Source organism: Ascidia mentula, chromosome 5 (genome assembly GCF_947561715.1).
Source record: "Ascidia mentula chromosome 5, kaAscMent1.1, whole genome shotgun sequence".
Lineage (NCBI taxonomy): Eukaryota > Metazoa > Chordata > Ascidiacea > Phlebobranchia > Ascidiidae > Ascidia > Ascidia mentula.
The window spans coordinates 11,314,093-11,336,044 of NC_138570.1; the positions used below are offsets into that span (position 1 = coordinate 11,314,093).

Below are 21,952 nucleotides of genomic sequence, written 5' to 3' on the forward strand. Positions count from 1 at the left end.
AAGCGTCCAACATTATAGGAACGCCTAATTACCCGCTTAGGGATCTCGACTCCATTCTCGCGTCACTGGCACAGACCAAACCGCAGAATGAACGCTTAGACTCGTTTTTTGGAGCACAACAGGACTTCTCCAAAACGTCGGATGTGGCAACCTCGCGCATCTCAAGCAGCATCCATCCAGTACTTAAACAAACGTTATTACAGACACTCTTGGCGATTTTTAGTTATTTTATCCTTAATTTGGGATGTCATATTAACAGGCTTTGTAATTAAGTTTGTCTGGCTACGCCTATACCCACGTGTAAGACCAACTATTGCTCATTATATAGCGGGGGCTCGGACAAACTTAAATCTCTTCAATAGGAATGCACCAGGTAACGAACCTGAAGCAGCGGTACAAAACGAAACTGAAAATAATCCCTTGCATGAATTGTACCCTGATTTACAAAATGTAAATGCCCAGCAAGAACCAACCGCACCTCCTACTGCATAGGTGCATGGCCCTATCCATAAAACTAGCAGATCAAATATCTTTTTGATGGGTGAACTTTCCCGTATTGTTATCACCCCCATGACATAGTAATGACCCTTTGCACATTTGTTGTGACTTTTCCTTGTGCACCATCATAACCGAGATTTTCTCTATTGATAACATACAAAATTTGCGTATTATATCATTTTTTCCGCACACACCATTTGCATTTTATTCGTTCAATCGCATAAACCATCTTTTTGATCGCCCACAGCTGATGTTATATTCATCACCTGCAAATCTGGGGGGAAGTATTTGTAACATTCCTCACAGAAACCAGTGCTTAAATTGCGTAATGTTTTGCGCGCAGCTTTGCACATGCACTGCATAATCCCATAATGTGACCCAAATGATTTAGCCATCGAATATTCTCGAGTAAAGTGATTCATTCAACATCCTGTTTACCACATAAAATGTTCTCCTATGCTTATGTCACATCACACCTATGTTCTTGTATTATATTGCTTCAAGCGCCTCATGATATCACGTGACATTATTGACCAATCAGCGCTCAGTATGAAGAGCTTTAAAAAGCCCAGTTTAGACAGGTAAATTCATTCTATTTGATTCCATTCGATTCTATTTGATTCTGTTTGTTGCCATTCTATTTGCTTCCATCCAAATTTGCTGACATCCTAACAACGTTGTATTGAAAGTTGTAATGTACCGTCGTAATGAAGAAGATAACAGAAATTAATACAATTATTCGGGAAGAGATCTTGATTCTGGGTGCTTTATAGAACGGGGCAGAAGCAGTAGGTTTAACCATCAAAGAGACTCAATAACCGCTCAGGCCATCGAGACACTGTTAAATATCTCAGAGACACTTCTAGTTATTTACACGCCCAAAGTTATCGGTAAGCATTACGTGTGTTACGTCATAGTGGCGCATTGTAGTTTGTGTTGCCTGTTCCGTTTAGGTGTGCGACAGTAACTGCTTGGACCGTCTTCCATACGAGGTAAAAAAAACAATTAAACACAACGAACGCTGCAAACGAAATTATAAATACCAACGTTTTTTTCAAGTAGGGCGTTTACAAATTGGGCACTGATGAACGTTAAATTAAGCTAACCATCCAATTTTGGGTATGAGCAATGTAGACTTTGTACTTTGGTTGGAAAGCTAAGGCAATTTTCTTTTTCTGCCCAAATTGACAAGAAAAATCCGACATGCAAGCCTTACTTTATTCACATATGTGGATCTTAGAGATTGTACCCCGACCAAAAAAAAATGCTGCAAAAACAGCGCCACCTAACGGATAAAATTGGGGTTACTGGTCTGTCGGTATCCGCATGTGTTTTAAACCTTTCTTCCTGACGCAACAAAATCCCGGGCGAATGGCAAACTATTGTAATATGAACTCATTTTAACCCAGGGAATAAAACCGCAAAATTATCTTGACAAAAATATTTGCGAAGACATTATTGGTCATGGCGACACAAGACTAAACACATATTTATTTGAATATTAATACCTGATAACAATGCTTAGTTAATTCGTTAATTTAATGTATATTTTTTGTGGGGCATATGGTTTGCTGACACAAACGTAAAGTAAACTTTGAAAAGGGATTATGCTTAGTTTGGCATATGTTCGTTCAAGAGACGATCGAAGTGAGAAATTTAAATTCATTCCATTTTCGTTTTTTGGTGACATTGCACATGAGCTCACAGCTTGAAGAAAGTGTCAAACACACTTTATGGCTTAAAATGATTGAGTTCACTGAAGCGTACAGGACAAGCCCGGACTGAAGCACACTCAAACAAAACACATCGTTTGCTGTCGCGACCACACAATAAAATCACATGGTAAGGAGACGATGTTGAAGCGCAGTAACAGGCAAATATTGTTCCATACAATGAGTGGATGGCTGAATTGTATTTATGAAACGGCGTAGTTTGACATTTCCATCAGCCACTGATTAGGTAGAATTAGACAGGAAGTTGTCTTGCCTTGTAATGGGTGATGGTGACATTTTAAAAAACGTCCAGGTAGATTGTTCAGAACGCTAAATTCTTTTTTCTCTGAACAATAAGATGTTTGCGAGATTCAGCAAAGCATAATCGTGTTGAGCGTGTATAACTCGTCAAGAAACAAATCATCAATAATACATGATAGTTGTAGTTAAAACAACGTTGAAAATATTAAAATAATGTGGATAAACTTTTAAAAATTTTGTAATTTACCATAATGTTGTTTGTGTATGACGTACCAAGTAATATAATCTATAAAAGTCAGAAAAACTTTGTCCATTGATCTTTCGAATTGTGTGGGAAACTTTCAAAATGGGTTTGTCTTCCAGTACTTTAAGCAGAGAGCAGATAGCGGAATATGCAGATCTTACACATTTTACAGAAGGAGAAATTATAGAGTAAGTGAGGTTGTTTTAAAAATTAGTCTGTCGACTTGCAAATTTTATATTTCAGCTTGTGGAAAAAATTTGATTCGCTTTTACCAGCTTCAGAAACCGCAAATTTGCAAGCAACTATTTCACCAGATCAACTTAAGACTTTACCAGAGCTCAAGGTTGAACGTTGTACTTCTTTTTTTATTTGCAACACTAACAAGTTGCTTTTGCAGCAAAATCCTTTTTTGAATAGACTGTGCTCTATTTTTTCGTCATCTGACAACGAAGAATGCAATTTAAACTTTGAAGACTTTCTCGATCTGATGAATGTTTTGTCGGAAAACGCTACATTTGCTTTAAAATCATCATATGCATTTCAAATTTTTGGTAAGTTCCAAAAACTGTTTGAATAATTAGTTTTGTTTCAACAATAAGTATTCGCTTTGCTGGCCAGATTACAACGGCAATGGATTTATTGACGCCGAAGACATACGTCATATTGTAGAGTCAATTACAGGTCAAAAAAATGGATTAGACAACGAAGATTTGACACAGAGTTTAATTGATTCAGTAAGTATAATGACGCTACATTTATAAAATTATTTTCAGATTATTTTTATCATTTGGTTAGCAATAATGATTCTGTTTGTTAACATAGGTTATTACGGTATTACGGTCTTTTGTTATTACTTTACTAAAAAAGTAGGCGCAGCGAAACCAGTCGCTGTAAGTTCATATTGTGTAAGTAAACAAATATTTAACTTCGGGGAAACCATTTCTACGTAACTATCCAAGTTAATTATTAAACTAAAGTAAACGGCAGCAAAAATGTAACAATTATCAAAAAAATTTACTGTGTCACTTAATACAAACCGTAAGTTAAGTTAGTGTTATTATACTTGTAGCACAAACTTTTTATGTCAGTTCGATCGTTTAACATTTATTTCATCACGGTTTGTCAGTAATGCCAGACCACGACGAAGTGTAATGTAGGGTGAATGCGCCATGGTATAACACACACGGCGACATCACACAAAAGTTGTGCCAGATAACCAACAAAACAAACAAATATAAACAACTTTTAGTAACGAACACCGGAAAAGTATCCCACAAACATCAGCATTTGCCCCAGCCTATTGTGCACTGCGTTCCACCTTCAAATACTATAGCTACGTGTCACAGCTTTCCCTTCTTCTAATACTAAAGGCCCGATAGAAGTCCGAACTTGAAGCACCACTGGTTCACTGGGTCCCACCTTTAAACACTACAGGTCCGCTATGTTCCAGACCTCTTGTACATTGGTTACCAACCTCTTTTGGCTTACGGTACCCTTCAAAAAATATAAGATTTTCCGGTACCCATGGGCGAACCCACAGGAGCGTCCGAATCGAATGCCACATACACTTACTTTAGGATAACTTGCAACCATATTGTTTATCTCGAGGAATGTTGGTAATTCCAATTTTCTTTAGGGCTCAAATTTTAGATAACTTGTAAACTTTTTTCCAATTGTGTTTAAAGAGTTTGTTTGACCCGCAAAAAAAGCGGCACAATAAGACGTCAAAAACGTAAATAATGAGGTTTGTTACTGCAGGGGCAGTTTGTGACTCAAAAATCACTGAACCGTTACGCGGTATAAACAAAAGGTTGCCATTGTGAGCATGACAAAAAGCTTGCGACACCTTAAAGGTTACATATAGAACCCCAGGGTGCCGATTGAGAAACGCCGGTGGTACATAGCACCTGTAGAATGTTTTATCCAAATTAATTCAACCCACTGTGGCGTAAAACAAGCCAAATATTAAATATGAACTCACCTACGTACTGATGAAAAAAGATGACAGTCTCAGAAATATTGCACAAAAAAGGAATGACGTCATCATATTTTATGTGTGATGGCAACATAAATGTTTATTTTTTTATTTAGTTTATTACTATGAAAAAAACGAATGCGAGATCGAGATTATTCATTAGAGGTCTACAGAAAAAAGGTGTTTCCGTTTTTTTGTTAAAGCCTCTTTCCCACAGAACTTTAAAATGTACTCATCCCCCCAAGTACACCACCAACACACAAAATCTTTTCTGTAGAAATACCTATAGTCTAACGTCGAAACTGACTTTTATGTAGCGACTTTCAATGCCGTCACATAACAAAAAGTTTATGCCAATATACTTTTTTTTACTCTATTTCATCGAAATAATTTGCCTCTTTCTGACAAAAATAAAAACATCTTTAAAAGAGCTGTCTGAAAGATTGACTTAAAAGTTTTACTCAGCTACTACAGATACGGTATCGATCGACAGCCTACCAGGGTGACTTGGTTCACCGATCCGGTGTTGTTTATTGTTTTTTCATCGGCATAAATTGCCCTTTTTTTCTCGAAATTTTTCCAAAATACCCCCGCCCGAAAAAAATTCGTATAGCCTATATGACAATGCAACAAAAAGTGTACACATAAATTTTTCTTGGTAACACGACACAGTTGTTGTTAGATCAATGTAGGCTACTGCAGTGCTTGTGTGTTATAAGTTCCCTACATTCTTCCAATTTAATATTTCCAGATGGCGAACAATTTAAATTCCTCACCAAAACATACAAATAATTGTGCAGATTATGAAAGAGGCTGATTTGGATCAAGATAATCAACTTGGACACTCTGAATTTGAGCATATGCTCTCCAAGTCTCCGGATTTTATGAAGTATACGTCGTTTTAATTTTTGCGGTCCTTAAAAAAATATCTAGGTTTTCCTAGGGATTATGTCTTTATCACAGTAACTAAATTAGAATCACCCCTTTATCAAATATCGCATTGTCTTCAGTTTCTTGGCCTTATTTTCAGAAATTTGGGATTGTAATGTAACCTTTATGTTTACTTTTGTCTAAGCCAATCAGTTTCACCCCTGGTTGTCCATAACTCCAACAAAACTAGGAAAGCTATACGACGATATCTGTGCGAGATACGGTTAACATATTTCCTCCTACAGTAATAAAACTACTTTGTAGTTCCTTCAAAATCAGAATATGAAAGTGATTTTCTTCAAGAGTCGTCATCGTGACAACTGGATCTACAAAAGTTTTCGATAACTCATGTCGGTCCATGTGCATAAAGAACTTTGTATGATATAACTTTCTGTTTTTGTAAAAATGCAACTTCATAGACTAAACAGTCACCCAGTGGATTGGGCACAAGGGTCACAATATAAACATAAATCTAGATTTCCACAAATTAATATAGGTGTTACATATCTTAATAGGCATTATGTTGTGAACATTACTTGGGATACAAAAACTCGTGTTACCTTTGTTTTTATGCTTTTTAATTTATATTTTTTGGTAGTATGATGTGTTTAAGGCCAAGTCTAAAAAAGAAAGTTTAGTTGTGATTGCTATGTGGGACAAATCAGTGTTTATTATCCGAGTAAAAGTTTCGCCCAGGTATGAATAAAAAGTGTAAAATTTATAAACCTAATTTCTAATTTTCATGCCGTCCTTGATTTGTTCTTATTTTACAATTTTTCTTGCGACCTTTTTGGGCATTTCCTCAAAAAAGGTCGCACAATCTTATGTTCTGAATAAATAATGTACAAAAAAAACATGCTGCGAAAAACACTTAGGAAAAATGCTGTAAACTGGAGCAGTGAACAACGCTGAAAAGAGCTAAGAAGCACCAAGAATAATGAGTAATCGGAGTAAGTAATAAATTCGATAAATTGCTTATGGTGTGTGCACAAAGTGTAAGTGCACATTTAAATTAAATTTAAAAAATATTCCTTTACATACTACGACATCATAAAGAGCCATTTGCAGAATCCGATGAAGCGAGATTAAGCTGGTGAAAATGAAGATTTTATCAGTCAGTCTGCCTTAAACAGTGGACCAATAATCACAGACCAATAATCACACAGAGTTATAGACCTGCGACTGGCAAGGCGTATTGAAAAAAATGTCCTAATAAAAAGTAATATAAAATGACATAAAAGAGCACCTGCTGGTGCTTCCACAAGGGCGAGTTTTCCACAGTTGCTTGGGTGCATGCAGTCAGTGTGATTTTTTTTTTAAATTAGGGGGTTGCCGATACGCTGTCACTGGTAAGTGTGGGAACACTTCACTTACTCTTTTGTCCTGTTGAAGAACGGGTTGCAGGTCCCTTGCGATCTTTTTGAGGCGGCCAACCGAATTGTTGTATAAGTGATGTCAAGTGGTATACGCCCTGGGTTCTTCCTTTGGTCGTTGTATTTTGAGAAGACGTTCTCTTGGGAGCGGAAAATTCCGATCACTACAAGCTGATCAAGATAAATTTCCCTCTCGTGTGAGAGCGGGATTATCAGATTAATAAAGCACGAGAATCGCGACAAGGCGAATAAAAGAGTGACGTGCGTTAATGAACGAAAGTGGTTAAACAATTAAAAGCGATAAAATACAATTCTACATACTTGATGCTTGAGGACTTATATTGTCAGATATTTATACGTATTTCTGGTAACATATTTAGTTCTTTATCAAATTGACGTAATTATTGTTTACAGACGAGAAAAAACAAAAGATTATATTTTCATGCAGTTGGCAATGAAGTGACCCACTTAATATTCTGGAAATTGTTGTTTTTTCACATAATGTATGTTCTGTGTGAGAGAAGTTATGTCATATCTCTTAATTTTATAAGGACCCATATTCGAAAACCAACAAATTAAATTTTGTGAAAATAATAGCAGCAAACTATTTACGATTGTTTCATGTTGTTGATCATGTGTTTTGAAAAGGTGAATAAATTTTGAATGCATCAACATTGTGGTTGTGGAGCTTTATCAATTATTTTTCTATAAACAAGATGCTTTGAAGTAGGTTTGCACCAGAACTTTTAACGTTAACGTAACTATACATAAAACACAAGTATCAGTGCATGCGCCGTCGCAGCGTCGTATCAGAGACAGTTTGCGAAATCGGGCGAGGCGCGGGTATTTCCCAATCGTTGTCGTATCGTGAGCCAGTGGGAATCAGCCTTTACTCATGCGTCACGACGCACTTTCTCCGGAGTTTCCATTCCATGTTTTTTTTTATGTTAAAACCAGTAAAACTGTAGTGTGACCCGGATCAGCTTATCGGGATGGATTCCTGGTTCTTGATCCCGGATTTTTTATTTTACTTTATTTATGCATGACGAAAAGAGTTTCCGTTCCACGTATTAGTATTCTCTGATTTAAGTTGGTTGTTCAGAAAAAAAAGAGGTCCAGGACAAACCTACGTCAACTTAAGGTATAAAAACTGTTCAAAAATTATGTTGAAAAAATTTGCAGTAAAGTGCCCCCCTGAAGTAGTTTTTCGTCCACTAGCAAAATTGCGAGCAACAACAGCAAATGGTAAGAACCTTCACATAAAGTGAAATTAACACCATCAACTACGTTGTATCATCAACACCCCTGAGATGAAAATGGTTTCATTTTTAATGTAGATGGCAGAAGTGGAGTAGGTTTGTCAAAAAGTTTTGTGCAGTTATCAAGTGCAAGCCACCAACAAAGAAGGTAAAAAATTATTTTTTTATTTTGATCAAGTTTTTCACTTGTGATTATTTTTTTTTGCAGATATTTTAAGGCTGCCATATGCACAGAAATTAACAAACCACTGTCTATTGGGATAAAAGAGTCACAAAGTGAATTGTCTCGTGGAGAGGTAAAACTAATTTTGTACCTTTAACATTTGTTTATAAGTTTGAAATGGATGATTTGATTACTGCTATCCCGGGTAACATTGCCTTTTCCCCTTTCATGGTTGTTTTACATCAGACAATATCTTGTGAATTACGGAATATTAGAACAAAGGGTAGGATGGCTTTGAGCATTGTTTTTTATTGCAAACTAGTGATTAAATTTAGTTCTAATTTTTAAATGCATTTTGGTGTAAGCAGTAACATTTTTTATGACGAATTATGAATCTGACAGTCTTCTGCTGGAAAACAACAAATATAAGTCCTTTTGTTTAAATAGTCGTACAAACAGGCGAAACATCAGAAAATACAATCTTTTTTGAACAAATGGTGTATATTTGTTGTTTTTCATCAGAAGAACGTCAGATTCACAATTCATTATGATACCTGGTGGTCAAAACCTATTTTCAGTTTTCATTTTTTATGACCTTGTCCCAATGTGATTATTGCTATTTAATTAACCAAGGGGATTTTAGATTATAATACAGGAGGCAGTTTTTATAATTAAAGTGTTTAAGAGACCTTGGTATTTTTTATTGTAAGAGTGTTGTTGGTATAAAATATTTTATTCACTGTATGTATAAATTATTTACTCAACAAAATAATAGAAAGAAAATATGTTTTTATTCAGGTGCGTGTGCAAGTTTCTGCTGCTGGTGTAAACTTTGGTGACCTTTTAATGATGAAAGGCCAATATCAAGTTAAACTGCCACCTCCATTTACTCCAGGAACGGAAATGGCTGGTATGTTTAAATATATATAGCCTTATTTTTTCTAGGGTTGTCTGATACTGTTTTTTGTCATCCGAAACCTATATTTTTATGAAAAGTAGTGTGATAAATGTAAGTACATGGAAAATTTGAAATTTCGCATTATTATTTATTTTTAATGCTTTAACTCTTTTCACCCGCAGCATTTTCTGCGAACAGGCTCTAGAATCCGTGATTTTTGAGCAAACATTACAATTTTTAAACACTTTCCATTTCGTGAATATATAAATTAGAGCGGATCTAAATACTCACAAGCTTGTTTTTTTTGCAAAGTAGCTCAAAATTTTGCCAAATGGAGTACTACAAGTGTGCTTTTATGGAAAATTTTAACTTCACTGATAGCATGCGTAGTTTTTCCACAAAGACCCTTGCAAATCATGCATTGTTTTGTATTTTCCAAAAAACAACCATGAAGAAATGAAAGAAGAGAAACAGAGTAAAACAAGACTAAACACAATATTCAGCCATGTTGTGAAACTTTACATGCAATTGTTTACACATAATGTCACACTGAATGTTGGACAACTGTATGAATTTCTTTTGAACTGCTCTGGCTGTTGTCTGAAGTTGCTCGACTGACCTTGTCAAAACCTTTCTTTGAATGGAGAAATTGGATTGCATTTTCAAATGTGTTGTGGTTATGAAGGTTTCTTTGTGATATCCATGTATATTGTAATGCAAAAAAAGGTATTTGGGTCTGATACTACAACTGGGACCCATTCATGAGTAAAACAAGACTAAACACAATATTCAGCCATGTTGTGAAACTTTACATGCAATTGTTTACACATAATGTCACACTGAATGTTGGACAACTGTATGAATTTCTTTTGAACTGCTCTGGCTGTTGTCTGAAGTTGTTCTACTGACCTTGTCAAAACCTTTCTTTGAATGGGGAAATTGGATTGCATATTCAATTGTGTTGTGGTTATGAAGGTTTCTTTGTGATATCCATGTATATTGCAATGCAAAAAAGGGTATTTGGGTCTGATACTACAACTGGGACCCATTCATGTAACAACATTTTCTTGTCGTTTGGTCTCAGAAATACCCCCAACTTGCCATATTATACCTCCTAATGCATTTTGGATCTGTTTTGCTAAAACTTCCTTCTGTTTTTGCACAGTACAAGGTTTTCTTGATTCTTGTACAAGCTGATTAATTACAGGACAAAAATATCTAGCCGACTCATTCCTTTTCTTCCACAACGACCATTATCTTGTATTTGCTTCGCAGGCTTTATGGCGTCACAGTAGACATTCAATACCAGTGGCGCTAAGTCCGGGTGGGCGGGGGTTCCATGTCCCCCCACAAATTTTAAGTTGTTTGGTCACAATCACAATCTTGCGCAGCGACACTTTGACACGCTTGGTACGAATGTCGGTAAAGTGATTCGCATTGTAAGATCTCTTTCGTTACGTTCATTAGATTGTTGCGCTTAAATTTGCCCCATTGTTACCAAACATGTTGCATTGTTACGAAACAAGTACCATTTTATTTGCTCAGCTTTAAGAGACTGGGGCAAAAGTGATCTCGTAGTTGCAATTTGTGATTCATTTTTTCACAAAACCAACTTACATTTTTTGCAGCCTATTCAGCTTTAAGCAACTATCCTGTAACTAATTTTGACCTGAATGCGTAGACAAGAGGCAGGCCTAACATAAAATCACAAATTAAGCTATACTTCTGTGATTCAATACTGAGCTACCTCCCCTTGAACATTTTGTTGCTTTTTCAAAGCACCCAGCACCAAATGACTAGCTGACTGAGAAGAGCAAATAATGCACTAAAACTGCACCAAAGACGATGAAAATCGATCTGGCAACAGCACATGACTAGCTGCTCATTTAACCATAAATTGATCCAAATGCATCACCGGTTGCCTTGTGACATAACCTTTCTCTGTGACAGAGAGTACAAGATGGACATTCCCTGTGGGCGAAACTTTTTTAATAGAAATACTGATAAGCGGTCTACAGCAACCGGCACCAAGTAGCTACCGTATTCAAAGCACCCAAAACTGCAAGAAAAAATCACTTGCCCAGCAACTAATTTTGACCAGAATGCATAGATGTGAAATGGATACCCACTAAACTGCTCGAAACACTCTCAAATTAGCCCTAGCAAAGCCCAAATAAAGAAAAACAACAAAGAAATGTAGTGCAAAGCCCAGATCATAAATATTTGAAGGACTATCCCCAAAATTATAAATTTGTTAAAAAGTACAGTATTATTTTTTTTGTTAAGTTCATACACACCATTCCTCATTTTCAACAGGCACAGTTCTTGAAGTAGCTGATGATGTCTCGGAGTTAAAACCAGGCATGAGAGTGGTTGGTTTGGCCAACTCCTATGGGGCATTTGCAGAAGAAGTTGTCACTCAAGCAGAGGTAAGTTTTTGTAGGCATTTGATCACAGGTTTATAAACCTACACTGAATTAAAAAAAATTTCAAGTCATTGTGGGTTATTCCGGATGAAATGAAATTCACTGATGCTGCTGGAATTGTAGTTTCCTATGGAACTGCCATGCTGGGTTTAAAGATGCGAGCGAATGTTCAACCTGGGTATGATTGTAAAGCACTTTAACAGTTGGGTGGCTGTCGCTGGCTTGTTAAAGAACAGAAATGTATGTGATGATAAACAAAATGAAGTTAAAATACCATGCGAGATGTGATCTTAAACATTTTAAATTACTGCATTGTACAATAAAATGTGTGTTTGTTTCTGTAAACACTTAAGTGGATATCATAGCCATGGAAAGTTTATGTGCTTGTGTCTACATTGTTTTAGAGAGCATTTGCTTGTTACTGCTGCAGCTGGTGGAGCTGGGCTGGCTGCAGTTGACATTGGCACCCATGTACTTCAGGCAAATGTGATTGGGGCTGTTGGTAACGAAGAGAAGTGCTCTCTGGTTAAATCTTATGGAGCAATTGACTGTATCAATTACACGTAAGTTGTCTAAATTGCAATTGATGTGGTTAGTTAAAAGCTAAATTAATTTGTACACTGAGAATTGAGTCTGTTTCAATGTTATCAGATCAAAAATAACCACTTGTGCTTAGGTATTTAATATTGTAAGCTTTCGTATTAAATAATTGTTGGACGAGACGCCTTGTAGAGTTTAACCTGTAATATATTTCTAGAAATGAAAGTGTCCGAGACAGAACTAAGGAAATCTGTAGTGGTGGTGCAGATGTAGTGTTTGATACAGTTGGTGGAAAGATTTTCAAAGAAGCATTGCGCTGGTGGGTTTTTGTGGACATCATTGTGATGAACTTACTTATGTACTCTTCTGTGTTCAGTATTGCTTGGGAAGGACGGTTACTTATCATAGGATTTGCTTCAGGTGATATTCCAAACATTCCTGCAAATCATCTTTTGGTAAAAAATGCTTCTGCTGTTGGGTTTTACTGGGGAGCATATGCTATAAATGATTTGCCTCAATTCAGGTAATAGATATACCGTATTGTGAGATTAACAATACTTTTCACAAAATCTGTGTAAAGGTGGAGCGTGAAAGAATGTCTCAAACAATTTAAAATGGGAAAAATCAAACCTTATATTTGCAAAACCTTTGATCTGTCCCGGGTGGGTAATACAACATGTTATTAAAATAAAATGGCCTTTTTCAAACAAATATTGTATATTTTAGATAAATGAAGCATTTAAATTTTTGGAATCACGAAAATCTACAGGAAAAGTGGTTATCGTTGTCCGATAAAATTACAGGCAAAAAATGTGGTGAATTTTTTGTGAACTATGCAATTCTGTGATTTTCTGTACACATAATGAAACTGCAATAAAATGATAAACTAAGAATATTTGTTCCATGGCCTTGTACTTCTTTCACTGAATAATAAAGATTCTTTAGGTTCCTTAGATTGCTGACAGATCTAAACAAAACTAGTTTGGGAACAGCATTATAACGACAAAATTTAATTTACCTTATTCCTTTTGATGAACATTGCAACATTCCTTTTTAGTTTGTCATTAAAACTTTTTAAATTCAAAAGTCTGCAAAAGAAATGGATTTAAACTTACATGTTTTTCATTGCATTTTACAAATAATTTGCATTCCAAGCCAAAATCATTTATAGAATTACAGTTTTTTTTAATGATTGGTCCAATCATCCTGTGACATACACTCTTTACACCAACGAGGATTTATTAAATCTGTAGAAATGTTTGTATTTTTGCGTGCAAATTTACCCATTGGCAGAGAAATCTATTTGCAGTAACAATTCACACACTTCTTGGTTAAGTTGGTCATCAAATATTGGTATGCCAAAGTTTATGCTTAGAAGTTCAACGATTTCTGAAGAAAATCCTGCTCCAAAATTGTTTATTAAGTTTACTTTCAATTCAGCAGTTATCACATACAAAACCTTTTTCCTGGTTCTTTTTCTCAGTTTTTGAAATCAAAAATGAAATATAACCGCAAGTGTAGAAAAAATCCAATTTTTCACTCAGCTTCTTTACTATTACATGATTACATAGATTTTTAAAACATTTATCATTGTTATGTACTGACACAAAGTCAGAAGGCTTGCTTGAGTTTTGCATTGAACATATGCAAGTGCATTGATTATTTTTTACTGGAAATGGTATGTGAGCAATGAAGGTATCCAACCCAAGTCTTTGAAACCCCTACATAAATATTTAATTTTTTGACACAATATGAAGTGGTTTTTAAATAAAAATATACCTGGACCAACACTGCCGAGTGCAATAATGCTTCATTCAACATAACAAGTACATTAATGACATTTACTTCCAAAGGTTCATGTCCAATTGATGTGATCAAAAGTTTTTTATAATCCTGCAAAACTGTTTTTATCTCATAATGCACTTCATTTTTAGAAGTTGGAAGCTTTGCAAAGAAGAAATACCTACCATAAAAACAGAAGGAAGAATACTAAGCTTAGTTTTTCTTGGCAAAAAGAGAGTAGGAGGTCCATTCCCAACTAAATCATAGAGATACAACTTAAACCAAACAGAATTAACATCTTTTGATGGAGGTCCAATAAAAAAAAAGTCTGATGTGGATGGTATGTCCTGTATCTCACTAAGAGGTGCCATTGCAATTACCAAGCAGTATTTCTGTGTAAAAGCAATTCCTTTTAGTATAGTTGTTCATGCACTACATTTTTGCATTCTCCAACCTTTTCCAAAAGACGGCCCAATGCCTCACCATCTAGTTCGCCTAAACTTTCACATCTCAAAAGATCAAGACCAATGCCCAAAGATTGGCAATTACCCTCATCTTGCTTCACATTGGCTTTTGTTAAGTGAGAAAATTTTTTATTGTGTCGCAAACAAAGAATTGTTGTTCTGGTAACATGAAATTAAAAGGTATCTAGGTTGCCCTTTACACTTGGAAGTTTTTAACACAACAAGTAGTCTGTACTGAAAAGATTTAACAGAGAAACTTCTAGTCTACCTTAAGTTTATTGCATGTTCAAAGTATCGTTGTGCATCACCGTGATACCCTTCTAGTTTTTTAACTTGTTTAAGTTCTGCCAGAAAACTGTCAAGAGATTCATCAGTCAACTTTCCTACTTCAAATAATGTCACAGCATGATTTTTTAAACCCTGCAAAACAATATCAATAGTTACTAGTTTGTAGAGTTTGCAGGGACAAAAAAGAAACTTGCTGATGACAAATTTCCCATCATGAGAAAAGCAGTAAGACTGGAGTCAAATAAAAATGAAACCCTGTTTCCTGGTGTGCATGATAAGGAAGAACTATTTGTGAGGAAATCAGCATTTGATTTTATTCCTGCACAAAAAAAAATGTTTGCCCCCAAAACAAAGCATACAACAAAATAAAACAACCTAATTCAATTAGTTGCTTTTCAAATACTCTCATCGCATTGTTTAAACTGCCAGATGCACTTTTGTTTACCAAATTCCTTGAAGTTCTGTAAAACACTTTTTGAGTTAAAATTACAATACAAAAATTTTAATTATTTGTTTAACCATAGTTAGTGAAAGTAATTATGAGAAAAAAACTCCTATTTTTCTCTGTTAACACACAACTATAGCCAAGAAATGAGATTAAAATCTTGCCTAGGTGATGCACCAGTGTCCATAAGCAAACATTGTTTTTGCCATGAAGCATGTAACTTATTAGAAATGCCCATGTTTGCATTAGTTGTTTTCTTTTGTGCAAACCCCAAGCGGCAAAATATTGAAACAGCACTCTATAAAAGTAAATACAAGCAAGGGCAAATTTTAGCAATCAACTGAAAACATCAAACCAACCAAACCTCTGCAACTGACACACTAATACCCAAAACACATGCCAGATCTTTAATAGATGTCCTTTCATCTATGGATATAAATACTTTGTACAACAAAGTTTCTAAGTAATCCCCAGAAACACGATTCATCACAAATCCATCAAGTGGTGGAACTAAAGCACGTTATCAGGTATATGCAGCTTGTGTTGTTTACGTAGTTTTTTCGGACAACGTCGTCATACATACCTCTAACATAATCATTTTCCTCAACAGGAACATGTAAAAATATTAATCCTCGTCTATAGAGCTGTTGCAATACTTCATAATCAAAACAACCAGCAAGACTGGGTCCTTTATCTATGAGAAAGTCAATGGCGTTTTTTATTCCTGAACTGCTTTTCTGCACAAAAATAGTTGTTTTCATTTTGCAATGCTATGGACAAAATATTTGTTAATTCCTATTTATTTATTTTGATTATTCATGTTACATAAATAGATTCAAGAATTCCTTCAAAAGTACACCTTATTTCAACCAGTTTATATGATGATTATAACCTGTTTTACAAAAAAAATATGTTTACAAAAAAAAAATTAGGAAAGGTATGGTAAATTCCACAAGGTCAACATACTATCATAATTTTTTTGCAATGGGAGAAAAAATTGTTCATCAGCAATGTAAAGATAATCCTCAAATAATCAATATATTGGCAGTTAATTGCACACACATGTGAATGACTCAGCAGGATATTTACAATAGTCAAGGTTAAATAGTTAATTGATCAGAACATTTCAGAAACATCATTCCAACCATGATTGAAAAATTTACATGTATTTTTACATTCATACTTAAAAAAAAAAACCTTTTATTGAGAAAAAATCACTTAGGTCAGTGCTTCCAACATCCTTGCAGAATGATATGATATTGACTGTTTTTGAAACTTAAAAACTCACAAATTTCTGTCTTTACGTAATCAAATTCGCAAAGTTTTTTTAAAAATCGTATAATACTCTATGAAATCTATGAACGTCAGGTTGTGACAATTATGTGCCCATTTATGTTAAAACAATGCACAAGTGCTTTATTAACAGACCCTAAAGAATTATTTAATATGAAATTCTTTAAAATAATACTGTAGCATTCCTATAACCCATGTGTTTTAACTATGTCAATGAATGCAGTTTCCTTTGTTGCGCCTTCAAAAATATATAGCATGGCTCATTCTAAATTCCATAAAACTATGTACCTCAATATCATCCTCAGTCACATAACCAACATTAACAATCCACCAAGATTCCATTTGCATTTTTACTGACACCTTTGGAAGATAATCTTTGGGATATAGAATCTTGCGAAAGAAAGAAAATGATTGCTTGCAACTGGCATGTAGCAGATTCATGATTTCAATGTACTGGTTTCTTCCAATGCCCAACAACCTTAAAGCTAAAATATATTTACATAATTTGCATTTGCATCGGCAAATCATAAAATATCATATTAAAGCGTTTATATAAATGTACAGTATATAACACAAATACAATTTTCAAAATAGTTACACAGTAGTAATGTTTCATGCAATCGCATAATTGGCAGGATCGCCCCACTGCACAGGTCCATGTGCAATCAGATAAAGATATACTCATGTGGGCCAAATCATTTTGTACTATCTTTCTCCAAAAATATTTATATGTGCTAGGATTTATTGTTAGAAAATCTACCAGCATCTGTTTTAGTATTCAGTGCAAAGCATCTTCTTATTTGTTTTTGGAATTTATTATTATTTATGAGATATTTTTTATGGTATTTTAAATATTTTTGTGAGGTTATGTGATTCACTTGAAAACAACTTAAGTGTAACTAAAATGTTGCAGGTTTTCAAAACATACCAATTAAACTAGTTGGAAGGATTTGAAGACTTCACAATTTTAATGATGTGTAAAATTTTAAATATGAATTTTACTTACCATCTGCTGCTGTGAAATTAGGTAGGGAATCATAACTTTTTTCTTCTTGCATGAGTTTTTCCATCATATTTATGTAATATATAAAGGGGGTGATGCGAAGGCCAACGATTTTGGCTGGATAAAAAAATATACAAGGAATTTGTTTAAAGCAGAATGTATATATTTATAAAACAATTCGATATATTCCAAGGCTAGAAAAACAGACCTCAAGTTCATTCAACTTTAAATTGTAACTGTTTTTATAAATCACATTTATGCACACCAAATCATATTAATTTCCAGTTGGAAATAGCTTAGCATAAAAGTCCTCATTTACAAGATTACAATAACAAGTTATCTAAGAGCAAACCGAAGCCGAATTATAGGCGAAATAAATGTAAAAAATTAAACAACTGAAAGACAAAGGACTTATGTTTGCTCTTAGATAACTTGTTAAAAAATTAGAATCCCAGTCTTTTACTATGTTTCCATGTTGCGAGTTTTGTCCATGTATTTGGGCCATGTGACCAAATATGGAAGTGACGCAAATGATGTAGGCCAAGTACTTGGCCAAAACAGCTGCATTTTTGGGCCATCAAAATAGGTGGTCCTTAACTGACTTTGGCCAAGTAATTTTTGGGCTATGTAATAACTGCAGCAGGGTTCGGTAGCTTTTTGCGCAGTAAACAGCAGTTTTTTGAATTAATTTAACGCGCTTAAGCACTGTGTTTAACTGAATGTCCACTGAAAGTTTTGTGCATAAATTTAGCTTAGAAAGTGAACAAGAGTGCTGTGGATGCATTGATAACCAAATGAAAGTTTTTGCATGTTCATGCAATATATGGTAGTACAAATTGGTGAACACAATAGCTTTTTCCACAGTCTACATAACTGCATCAGATTAGGCAACTAATAGCTTTGGAGATGATACACACGACACACCCAAAGATTTTTTTCATTTAACCAGATCCACAGCTAGCACAATGACCAACTGTTGTGGAAATGCATTTGATTAGTTTATGCAAGAAAGTGAACTAAAATAGGTAATAAGTAAAGGACAATGAAAAACATTCATGATTTTGTCCAGTTTTGCACTTGTATTGTAGTAATCATCTCTTTCCAATGATTCTCAAATATCTGTAAGACTGACAGTGGTTGTTTTTTCATTATCAGTAATAAAAGTTTAAATAAACATACCTCTTGTGTTGTTTGGAAGCACTTTGCCAATAAGTTTTCAAGATTGAACCATGGTTTCTGTACTTATGCACAAAATTGAAAAAAACTAACTAAAAGTGCGGAAGGACAACTGCCACACAGTTCGAATCCAACATTTTTTGTGACACGCATCCAACAGAGACGATTCATTAGGTTTCTGCACTTTCACAAACCCAGCGACATGATTAGTGAAGGGCGAAAAACTGTTACGCTTGAATGTGTATGCGACATGGAAACAAGACCCGTTTTTGGACCAAAACGTAAAACAGGACCAAACATTTTGGGCTTAGCCAAATCGCAACATGGACACATAGTATTTGTTACCATAAGACTGTCAGGAGATTCCCATACATGTTTCAAGAGTTTGATTACAATAAATAAGAAATTGAAAGAAACCACAATGTGTACATGCCATTTAAGTGCAAACCCATTTTGCTCTGCTGTAAAGCAGCAAAATGTTGTTAAAACTTTTGTATTCATCCCCAATGCCAGACTATAGTCAACTTCTGTGCCCTTATCACAACAAGGTATGTATCAGTATTTTTATCAATATATAAAATACGTAATTATATGTGGCAATAACTCTGGTGTATACATGACTGTGTTAAATTAAGGCACTTGAACAGCATTAATCTTAGATTATGGAAAACTGTGCAACATGTTTCATGTCTTTTTGACTCCAGAGTGATTTTTTTTAATTGATAAAATTGGATTTAGTGTATTTCTAAAAACTTTCTTCGATTTGAAATACAAGCTACATGACATTTTTACTTTTTTATACATCCACATTGTCACACAGAATTATTTATATATATATATAATATAGCAGAATTTAAAAACTATTAGCGTATATACCTTGCAGATGATATGGATACAGTAATAACTTTTCCATAGAATGTTCAATAACTGCTTCATAGTACTTTTTCTCATCTTTAACAACAAATCGAACAGAGCTTTGCTTGTAACAAAGTTGGTGACATAAACTATATTCTACGACAATCTTGCTATAAGTTTCTGCAGTTTTGACCACCTTAACAAAAATAGTAATATACAATGAATGCAAAAGAACTAAAATTACATATAAAACAACAACAATGTTTGTGTTATTAGTATTATCCCTAAAAAATGAAACCTATAGCAACTGCAAAATCTCAGAAGAAAATTGCAGGTGGCTTTATGCTAGCAATAAAAGCAATCAATATCTGTTTCCAAAAAAGGATCTGATTTATGGATGCATCTTTAAGTAAATAGCACATTACGAGAAAACAACAAAAACAACTAGGCCTACCTGTTTCAGTGTTTCTGGAAGATTTTTCCATGAACATCCACTTTGAATATGTTTGATTATTTCAGGATTCATGAACCTGTTCAGTTACACTAAAAAAATAATAACAAAATAGGTTGGCAACTTAAAATCAACGGAAAAACAATGTGGTTTCACTGGTCAGGTTATCATTGAGCGAAGGTAGGCTATATTACTGAACTAATTCACTCCGTCTGACGATAATGGCATTCAACTGGGCCTCTTGCCAGCTCATTCGCCTTGCCTTACTCGCAGCGGAGCGTGTAAACGCAACTAAACACACACCAAAACAAAACAACGCATCGCATGTATCATGTTGAAATAATTATGCTTCAGGGCATTTGTTGTGGTCATTGGAACATTTGACCTATTTGATCAAATCGCACTTGAAAAAGGGGCCCCGCGGTTTGCCAGTTTGAAAAGGTGATCACCGAGACATCACCATAAGAGTCTTACCAAATCGAGCACCACATTTTGTAGATCAATCCCGCTTGCAACAACATGTGGAAGTGTGTGCTGCCTGTACTGTACGTGCACAAGATGTTTCGATGTTGGCATAAACGTCGTGTCGGTTTGTTGATTTTGCTTTTGGAAAATTAAGTTGTTGTTCAATGGAAATACTGTAGCTCTCACCATAGTAAGAGTATACTATGGTCTCACTATTTCTTCAATGAGCCGTGTCAGTCTCGGGTCTCGGGGTCTGTAGCTATTCATGGTACCGACTTTGCGTCATCAACGGGTGTGGCGTCACAATGCTGCAGGTAAAGATTGACTGAAAGTGCATTTGGTTTAAATAGGAGTCTTCATGTCGTATGTGACGACATCTTCACGCGAGTACTTCATTACAAACTCTTATGCTTCCTGATTGCTTTTCAGCCAGAAGAGGAGCACAACCTCGGGCCCTCCTTATAAGGGCATGGCATCGAGTGACACCGAACCTGTATCGACATCCACCGGTTTAGTTGTTGTCATGGTGCTCATTTTTTAAAGCGTACACCTGCTTTCGGTCACAAGTTCGGGGCCCGACGAGGAGTATACAGTCGGCGCTTGTGCCCTGTTTAACGTTTGTTTTCACTTCCTTTTGAGACTTTGCAGCCCACTTCGAGTTGTGAAGTACCGTGTGGTAGTTGGTGCGAGGACATCCGTCTTTGCCGCAGTGCGTTGGTCTGCCACAGTCGCGAACCTTGTGTTGCGACCCCAGGCATCGATAGTCCAGTTCTTGGCTTCGCACGAACTTCCTTCTGTCGTCATACGACAAAGTTGTTGCAGTCCTCAAGCTTGAGTGCTTTGTGACAGTCGTGACGTTGCAAACCGCGACTCGCTGCCGTTTTAAATTTCCTGAAATTTTCCTCGGCGACCGAGGAGATGAATCCAACCGACTTTCCACGTACCTTACGTTTTCTCTAGCCATAAGCAGTAGTTGCGCAAGAGAGCGGCCAGCCTTTTCAAACTCTCTTGGTCGTTATCATTCAGTTGGGCGTGTCCGTCAGGCGAGGCTTTCACAGCGGCGCGCGATCATATCCCATCCTCGGATTTTAATTTGCGGCATGATCTTGTCATGCACTAACTTGGCGCAGTGCTTCAAACAAATAAATGAGTTTTAGGCCGTACGAATCGACCCTGTCATCTATATGAAGTTGGCAACAATTGACAAAATTCTAACAATCCATTGGATCCCCATCAAATTTCTCAACAATAGGTTTTGGAAATCGTTCACCAACCTCTGGTTGTCGACGTTGGTTACGATGGTCGTTCACCTGTTAAGTCGAGCAGACCGTTATAAGGTCCGTTCGGAGTAGGCTCATGATAGTGACACGATTTCCACGATTGTCCAGCTGTAGGCCATGGAAGATCACCACGATCCGCCTGAGAATTTGCGGTGGACAGTGGTTTTACTC

The 21,952-nt window shown here is 35.7% G+C and overlaps 3 protein-coding genes across 4 annotated transcripts; 2 read left to right on the forward strand and 1 right to left on the reverse strand.

The window, feature by feature from the left end:
• The first annotated feature begins 2,364 nt into the window (after nt 1-2,364).
• On the forward strand, nt 2,365-6,463 carry LOC145902579 (calcium and integrin-binding protein 1-like). Its single transcript, XM_082990611.1, has 6 exons — nt 2,365-2,903; nt 2,959-3,058; nt 3,113-3,266; nt 3,334-3,449; nt 5,491-5,579; nt 5,885-6,463. The coding sequence occupies exons 1-6, from the start codon at nt 2,818-2,820 to the stop codon at nt 5,904-5,906; spliced, it is 567 nt and encodes a 188-aa protein (XP_082846737.1). The 5' UTR covers nt 2,365-2,817; the 3' UTR covers nt 5,907-6,463.
• Nucleotides 6,464-7,902: 1,439 nt separating this feature from the next.
• Nucleotides 7,903-13,140, forward strand: LOC145901540 (protein Cryzl2-like). Its single transcript, XM_082989267.1, has 11 exons — nt 7,903-8,238; nt 8,331-8,400; nt 8,461-8,548; nt 9,214-9,325; nt 11,630-11,742; nt 11,808-11,917; nt 12,144-12,302; nt 12,497-12,598; nt 12,656-12,802; nt 12,860-12,941; nt 13,006-13,140. Exons 1-11 carry the CDS (start codon nt 8,157-8,159, stop codon nt 13,072-13,074), a joined length of 1,134 nt encoding a protein of 377 aa, XP_082845393.1. The 5' UTR covers nt 7,903-8,156; the 3' UTR covers nt 13,075-13,140.
• Nucleotides 13,106-20,577, reverse strand: LOC145901539 (protein FAM91A1-like). Of its 2 annotated transcripts, XM_082989266.1 has the most exons (18): nt 20,511-20,576; nt 20,040-20,128; nt 19,607-19,781; nt 17,558-17,671; nt 16,840-17,036; nt 15,842-15,995; nt 15,623-15,768; nt 15,423-15,556; nt 15,189-15,274; nt 15,008-15,132; nt 14,794-14,945; nt 14,516-14,684; nt 14,247-14,453; nt 14,059-14,172; nt 13,739-14,000; nt 13,563-13,680; nt 13,298-13,367; nt 13,106-13,246 (listed from the first exon to the last, which is right to left on the reverse strand). In XM_082989266.1, the coding sequence occupies exons 2-18, from the start codon at nt 20,109-20,111 to the stop codon at nt 13,166-13,168; spliced, it is 2,376 nt and encodes a 791-aa protein (XP_082845392.1). In that variant the 5' UTR covers nt 20,112-20,128; nt 20,511-20,576; the 3' UTR covers nt 13,106-13,165. The 2 variants fall into 2 exon arrangements, 1 of the variants encoding a protein (XP_082845392.1); XR_014402549.1 differs by lacking the exons at nt 13,106-13,246; nt 13,298-13,367 and having other exon boundaries at nt 13,739-13,831; nt 13,885-14,000; nt 20,511-20,577.
• Between the last annotated feature and the right edge of the window lie 1,375 nt (nt 20,578-21,952).